Raw genomic sequence first — 8,587 nt, 5'->3', positions numbered from 1 at the left:
CTGTCTAGGGACTGAGGTAGAGGTAGTTGAGCTGCCTAGGGACTGAGGTAGAGGTAGTTGAGCTGCCTAGGGACTGAGGTAGAGGTAGTTGAGCTGCCTAGGGACTGAGGTAGAGGTAGTTGAGCTGCCTAGGGACTGAGGTAGAGGTAGTTGAGCTGTCTAGGGACTGAGGTAGAGGTAGTTGAGCTGTCTAGGGACAGAGGTAGTTGAGCTGTCTAGGGACAGAGGTAGTTGAGCTGTCTAGGGACAGAGGTAGTTGAGCTGTCTAGGGACAGAGGTAGTTGAGCTGTCTAGGGACTGAGGTAGAGGTAGTTTAGCTGCCTAGGGACTGAGGTAGAGGTAGTTGAGCTGTCTAGGGACTGAGGTAGAGGTAGTTGAGCTGTCTAGGGACTGAGGTAGAGGTAGTTGAGCTGTCTAGGTACTGAGGTAGAGGGTTCTTAATTTTCAGTGTGTATGTGATGGCCTCTATGAATGAGCTGCCGATGCTGGGGATTTTGGACAGGGAATGTAGTCTAGTGGTCTGGTGTACACACAGAGAGCTAGTAAAGCCGCTGCCCATCGTCCTAAGGGGGTCAGGGGTTAATCTACTACTCTGACCACTCACTCTGCAACACAGTAACGGTGGCCTGTGCTCTGATCCAGGTGGTGGCAGGGTTTTGGTGCAGATCATTCCTCCTTGGATCATTACTGGCCCGGCACTCGTACGTCCCAGCATCCTCCAGGCCGAGACGAGTCACGCCCAAAACGCTCACGCCGTTGGTGCCGTACGCCGTGTTGATGGAGACGCGGTGTTTACGGGCGCCGTCCCAGAGCTGGCGGAAAGAGTCGGCCCGGTTGATCTCGGAGTACCACCACTGAACCTCTGGGGTCGGGTTACCGACCACGTCACAGTACAACTCAAAGGTGTCCCCTGTTAGTTTGGTCTCAGACAGGGGAGACTTCACAAAGCCAGCTGTAGAGGTGGAGTAGTGGAGTAGGATTAGCAGTGGAGTCATCCACAGGATGAGGAGGAGAGGAGTGTTTCCGGTATGGAGCGGTGTAGCGTGTCCACGTTGGCAGGTGGAGAAGGGAAAACAGGGTGAGGGTGTAGAATGGATGAACAGGCAAGAGAATGAAAGGATGAATTAAAAGGAATCCGTTTTGGAAAAAGAAAAAGAAAACATTAGACGAATCATATTAAAGAACAGAAGTTGACAGAGCAAATAATATGATGGTGGAAAACAATGGTCAACAGAGTTCAATAAATATGAGAGATTAGATGGAGAAAAGAACTGAATAACTGTATCTGTTACATGGTCCGTTAGTATAGGTCGAGGCCAAACGTTTTGAGAAGGACACGTGCTTCTACACCTGCATAGCTTCGCTGTTGGGGGGTTTTAGGCTGGGTTTCTGTACAGCACTTTGAGATATCAGCTGATGTACGAAGGGCTTTATAAATACATTTGATTAGATTTGAAATATTAATTTCCACAAAGTCTGCTGCTTCGGTGTCTTTAGATATTTTTTGTCAGATGTTACTATGGAATACTGAAGTATATAATTACAAGCATTTCATACGTGTCAAAGGCTTTTTATTGACAATTACATGAAGTTGATGCAAAGAGGTCAATATTTGCAGTGTTGACCCTTCTGGTTCAAGACCTCAGCAGTCCAATCCCTGTACCTTTTTGCAGAATATCAGTCTGTCCCTGATGTTTTTCCTGGACAGAAGTGGCTTCTTTGCTGCCCTTCTTGACACCAGGTCATCCTCCAAAAGTCTTCGCCTCACTGTGTGTGCAGATGCACTCACACCTGCCTGCTGCCATTCCTGAGCAAGCTCTGTACTGGTGGTGTCCCGATCCCGCAGCTGAATCAACTTTAGGAGACAGTCCTGGCGCTTGCTGGACTTTCTTGGGCGCCCTGAATCCTTCTTCACAACAATTGAACCGCTCTCCTTGAAGTTCTTGATGATCCGATAAATGGTTGATTTAGGTGCAATCTTACTGGCAGCAATCTCCTTTACTGTGAAGCCCTTTTTGTGCAAAGCAATGATGATGGCACGTGTTTCCTTGCAGGTAACCATGGATGACAGAGGAAGAACAATGATTCCAAGCACCACCCTCCTTTTGAAGCTTCCAGTCTGTTATTCGAACTCAATCAGCCTGACAGAGGGATCTCCAGCCTTGTCCTCGTCAACACTCACTCACACCTGTGTTAACGAGAGAATCACTGACATGATTTCAGTTGGTCCTTTTGTGGCAGGGCTAAAATGCATGGCAAAGAGGGACTTTGCAATTAATTGCAATTCATCTGATCACTCTTCATAACATTCTGGAGTATATGCAAATTGCCATCATGCAAACTGAGGCAGCAGACTTTGTGAAAATTAATATTTGAGTCATTCTCAAAACTTTTGGCCACGACTGTAAATGTTCTGAAGGTGGAAATATCGTCTTTGGGTTAGACTGCTGTGCAAATCTGAATCCTCTATAGTCTATTAATTTTAGATTAGAGAACTTTAAGGCAATTAATTTCACAGCATACACACTATTTCACAGCATACACAACATTCTTCAAGCACCCAGAGGCTTCCCAGGCATATTATATTGTGAATAGGTTCTTATTATGGTGTTTTCTATTAGTAAAGCGCTTTATAAATCCTACAGAGCAGTAGCATTGGCGGCAGGTAGCCTGTCAGTTAAGAGCGTTGAGCCGACTAAACACGAAAGGTCGCTGATTCGATTCCCCCGAGCCGACTAGGTGACAAATGTGCCCAGGTGCCATTGAGCATGGCACTTAACCCTAATTTGTCCTGTAAGTCGTCTGCTAAAATGTAAACACTGTAGTATTAGTGAAGAACCAGAGACTTCCCAGGCATATTGTGTAACTGTAAACATTGTAGTGATAGTGATGAACCAGAGACTTCCCAGGCATATTGTGTAACTGTAAACATTGTAGTGATAGTGATGAACCAGAGACTTCCCAGGCATATTGTGTAACTGTAAACATTGTAGTGATAGTGATGAACCAGAGACTTCCCAGGCATATTGTGTAACTGTAAACATTGTAGTGATAGTGAAGAACCAGAGACTTCCCAGGCATATTGTGTAACTGTAAACATTGTAGTGATAGTGAAGAACCAGAGACTTCCCAGGCATATTGTGTAACTGCAAACATTCACTGGATGTATATCACTTGGCAGTGACCTTAGGACAATCTCTAGCTTCCATTCCTGCTATTTCTGGTAAATTGTAATCCAATATGTCCGGAAATCAATATCCTCATCCCCTGACTCTGAGGATGCCTCTGCTAGACTAAGTGCGTCCCAAATTGCTCCCTAAATAGTGCACTACTTCTCTCTCTCTCTCTCTCTCTCTCTCTCTCTCTCTCTCTCTCTCTCTCTCTCTCTCTCTCTCTCTCTCTCTCTCTCTCTCTCTCTCTCTCTCTCTCTCTCTCTCTCTCTCTCTCTCTCTCTCTCTCTCTCTCTCTCTCTCTCTCTCTCTCTCTCTCTCTCTCTCTCTCTCTCTCTCTCTCTCTCTCTCTCTGTGTGAAAGACTGTAAAATGGGACCCAATGCATCTCTAATTGGCACTCAACATTAAGGAGATAGATAAGGGTAGGCCCTGCGTTCTAGTTGCTCGTGCAACGCTACTTACTTACGTTTGGAGGATCGCATCGTGATACCTATAGAATTGGAATATGTTTCGACACCTAAGTACGGAGATAATATCTTATCGTGAGGTCCCTAGGGGACAGGGTGTCATCTGGAATGTAGCCGTTGTCCTTGAATGACCTGTCTGCTCACCTACGATGCTGCTCACATTTGCAATACAGCAACAGAGTAATACTATATTATCTAATAGTAATTAGGCGCTTACAATGTGTATACAACATCAGTGACCATCTCTGATGGCCTTATACACAAAAGCTCAATGATTTTCATAGCAAATGCCTCTTTTCTGGCCTTTGTGTTTTAGTACTCTGTACTTAGTACTTTTCTCATGAAAGAAATTCGGTAGTGTCATAGTGACTAAATATTTGAACTGGTGAAAGACAGTCTCTGGTCTGAAACAGTTTCTACATCCACAAATGACACTCGATTCCCTTTATGTAATACACTAGGTGTCATTTTGGAACGCAGTATTTGTCCTCTAATGACGTTTCTGAGCTTGTGTCTGGATCGTAATGCTGCTCACATCCCCATTATACACCATCTCTGGTAGCCTAGTACATAAAGGATCTATAACATTATACACCATCTCCGGTAGCCTAGTACATAAAGGATCTATAACATTATACACCATCTCTGGTAGCCTAGTACATAAAGGATCTATAACATTATACACCATCTCCGGTAGCCTAGTACATAAAGGATCTATAACATTATACACCATCTCTGGTAGCCTAGTACATAAAGGATCTATAACATTATACACCATCTCTGGTAGCCTAGTACATAACGGATCTGTAACATTATACACCATCTCTGGTAGCCTAGTACATAAAGGATCTATAACATTATACACCATCTCTGGTAGCCTAGTACATAAAGGATCTATACCATTATACACCATCTCTGGTAGCCTAGTACATAAAGGATCTTTAACATTATACACCATCTCTGGTAGCCTCGTACATAAAGGATCTATAACATTATACACCATCTCCGGTAGCCTAGTACATAAAGGATCTGTAACATTATACACCATCTCTGGTAGCCTAGTACATAAAGGATCTATTCCATTATACACCATCTCCGGTAGCCTAGTACATAAAGGATCTATAACATTATACACCATCTCTGGTAGCCTAGTACATAAAGGATCTATAACATTATACACCATCTCTGGTAGCCTAGTACATAAAGGATCTATAACATTATACACCATCTCTGGTAGCCTAGTACATAAAGGATCTATAACATTATACACCATCTCCGGTAGCCTAGTACATAAAGGATCTATAACATTATACACCATCTCTGGTAGCCTAGTACATAAAGGATCTATAACATTATACACCATCTCTGGTAGCCTAGTACATAACGGATCTGTAACATTATACACCATCTCTGGTAGCCTAGTACATAAAGGATCTATAACATTATACACCATCTCTGGTAGCCTAGTACATAAAGGATCTATACCATTATACACCATCTCTGGTAGCCTAGTACATAAAGGATCTTTAACATTATACACCATCTCTGGTAGCCTAGTACATAAAGGATCTATAACATTATACACCATCTCTGGTAGCCTAGTACATAAAGGATCTATAACATTATACACCATCTCTGGTAGCCTAGTACATAAAGGATCTTTAACATTATACACCATCTCTGGTAGCCTCGTACATAAAGGATCTATAACATTATACACCATCTCTGGTAGCTTCGTACATAAAGGATCTATAACATTATACACCATCTCTGGTAGCTTCGTACATAAAGGATCTTTAACATTATACACCATCTCTGGTAGCCTAGTACATAAAGGATCTATAACATTATACACCATCTCTGGTAGCCTAGTACATAAAGGATCTATAACATTATACACCATCTCTGGTAGCCTAGTACATAAAGGATCTATAACATTATACACCATCTCTGGTAGCCTAGTACATAAAGGATCTATAACATTATACACCATCTCTGGTAGCCTAGTACATAAAGGATCTATAACATTATACACCATCTCTGGTAGCCTAGTACATAAAGGATCTATAACATTATACACCATCTCTGGTAGCCTAGTACATAAAGGATCTATAACATTATACACCATCTCTGGTAGCCTAGTACATAAAGGATCTATAACATTATACACCATCTCTGGTAGCCTAGTACATAAAGGATCTATAACATTATACACCATCTCTGGTAGCCTAGTACATAAAGGATCTATAACATCATACACCATCTCCGGTAGCCTAGTACATAAAGGATCTATAACATTATACACCATCTCTGGTAGCCTCGTACATAAAGGATCTATAACATTATACACCATCTCTGGTAGCCTAGTACATAAAGGATCTATAACATTATACACCATCTCTGGTAGCCTAGTACATAAAGGATCTATAACATTATACACCATCTCTGGTAGCCTAGTACATAAAGGATCTATAACATTATACACCATCTCTGGTAGCCTCGTACATAAAGGATCTATAACATTATACACCATCTCTGGTAGCCTAGTACATAAAGGATCTATAACATTATACACCATCTCTGGTAGCCTCGTACATAAAGGATCTTTAACATTATACACCATCTCTGGTAGCCTCGTACATAAAGGATCTATAACATTATACACCATCTCTGGTAGCCTAGTACATAAAGGATCTATAACATTATACACCATCTCTGGTAGCCTAGTACATAAAGGATCTATAACATTATACACCATCTCTGGTAGCCTCGTACATAAAGGATCTATAACATTATACACCATCTCCGGTAGCCTAGTACATAAAGGATCTATAACATTATACACCATCTCTGGTAGCCTCGTACATAAAGGATCTATAACATTATACACCATCTCTGGTAGCCTCGTACATAAAGGATCTATAACATTATACACCATCTCTGGTAGCTTCGTACATAAAGGATCTATAACATTATACACCATCTCTGGTAGCCTAGTACATAAAGGATCTATAACATTATACACCATCTCTGGTAGCCTAGTACATAAAGGATCTATACCATTATACACCATCTCCGGTAGCCTAGTACATAAAGGATCTATAACATTATACACCATCTCTGGTAGCCTAGTACATAAAGGATCTATAACATTATACACCATCTCCGGTAGCCTAGTACATAAAGGATCTATACCATTATACACCATCTCCGGTAGCCTAGTACATAAAGGATCTATAACATTATACACCCTCTCTGGTAGCCTAGTACATAAAGGATCTATAACATTATACACCATCTCTGGTAGCCTAGTACATAAAGGATCTATAACATTATACACCATCTCCGGTAGCCTAGTACATAAAGGTTCTATAACATTATACACCATCTCTGGTAGCCTAGTACATAAAGGATCTATAACATTATACACCATCTCTGGTAGCCTAGTACATAAAGGATCTATCATTTACATAACAAATGCATCTCTTTTTTTCCCTTTTTTTTTTGCTGGTGAGAGAGATTCATAGCCGACTCATTTTAACCAGTGACATTGTCATCCTACATATCATCTCATGGATATCACCAAAACTCCTATACATAAAATACTGCTTTAGCAAATTCACTCACCATACACCTTAGGGAAACAAAGGTGCTATCTAAAACCTTAAAGGGTTCTCCCATGGGGACAGCCCAGAACCTTTTTGGAAGAGTGGATTGTCTACAATGTATAGTGTATAGCATATTCTGTATAGTATACTATATTGGAGTGGTCATCACAAAGCCCTGATCTCCATCCTGTATAAAATTTGTGGGCAAAACTGAAAAAGTGTGTGCGAGCAAGGAGGCCTACAAACCTGACTCAGTTACACCAGCTCTGTCAGGAGGAATGGGCCAAAATTCACCCAACTTATTGTGGGAAGCTTGTGGAAGGCTACCCGAAACGTTTGACCCAATTTAAACAATATAAACACAATACTACCAAATACTAATTAAGTGAATGTAAACTTCTGACCCACTGGGAATGTGATGAAAGAAATAAAAGCTGAAATAAATCATTGTCTCTACTATTATTCTGACATTTCACATTCTTAAAATAAAGTGGTGATCCTAACTGACCTAAAACAGGGATTTTTTTTACTAGGATTAAATGTCAGGAATTGTGAAAAACTGAGGTTAAATGTATCTGGCTAAGGTTTTTTTTAATTTCCGACTTCAACTGTATATGAAGATGTTGTGAGTTCTGGGAGAACAGTGGAGAGACAGAGAGAGAGAGAGAGAGAGAGAGAGAGAGAGAGAGAGAGAGAGAGAGAGAGAGAGACAGAGACAGAGACAGAGACAGAGACAGAATGAGAGAGAGAGAGAGACAGAGAGAGAGAGAGAGAGAGAGAGAGACAGAGAGAGACAGAGACAGAGACAGAGACAGAGAGAGAGACAGAGAGAGAGAGAGAGACAGAGACAGAGACAGAATGAGAGAGAGAGAGAGAGAGAGACAGAGAGAGACAGAGAGAGACAGAGACAGAGACAGAGACAGAGAGAGAGACAGAGAGAGAGAGAGAGATGTTTCCCATGCCAATACAGCCCTTAAATTGAAATTGATTTAAATTGAGAGATTGAGAAAGAGCGAGACAAAGACAGAGAGAATGAGAGCGAGACAGTAAGAGAGAATTTGTGTAAGAGACGGAGAGAGAGAGAGAGAGAGAGAGAGAGAGAGAGAGAGAGAGCAGAGAGATGTATAGTTTGCTGCAGCTCAGTGTTCTGTGCCTCTGGGGAGTGTGTGGGCACATGGTGATAGATTCCCTCTGTTTCCATAGAAGCAACACCACGGCAACCAAGCAAGTTGCCTCTGGCATAAACAGGACAACCAATGGCCTGCAGGTAGAAAGCGTCACTACTTGTTATAAGCATGTATGACTTATAATATGTCATGTATTTTATGTAAAAGAAATGT

At 41.6% G+C, this 8,587-nt stretch overlaps 1 protein-coding gene across 2 annotated transcripts in view; it reads right to left on the bottom strand.

Annotated features, from left to right (window-relative positions):
• LOC110500839 (neuroplastin) overlaps nucleotides 1-8,587 on the bottom strand; it is an 89,098-nt gene that overhangs the window by 30,374 nt on the left and 50,137 nt on the right. Inside the window, exon 2 of one of the 2 annotated variants that reach the window (XM_036960449.2) lies at nucleotides 605-952. The exons of the other annotated variant lie outside the window; for it this stretch is intronic. Within the exon in view, the coding sequence (XP_036816344.2) occupies nucleotides 605-952 (348 nt within the window). The remainder of the gene's footprint in view (nucleotides 1-604; nucleotides 953-8,587) is intronic. 2 annotated transcript variants of the gene reach the window in all.

This window comes from Oncorhynchus mykiss, chromosome 2, assembly GCF_057628025.1.
Source record: "Oncorhynchus mykiss isolate SJ-2025 chromosome 2, ASM5762802v1, whole genome shotgun sequence".
Classification (NCBI taxonomy): Eukaryota; Metazoa; Chordata; class Actinopteri; order Salmoniformes; family Salmonidae; genus Oncorhynchus; species Oncorhynchus mykiss.
The sequence above is the reverse complement of the archived record's forward strand: the minus strand, read 5'-3'. Positions and strand labels throughout refer to the sequence as shown.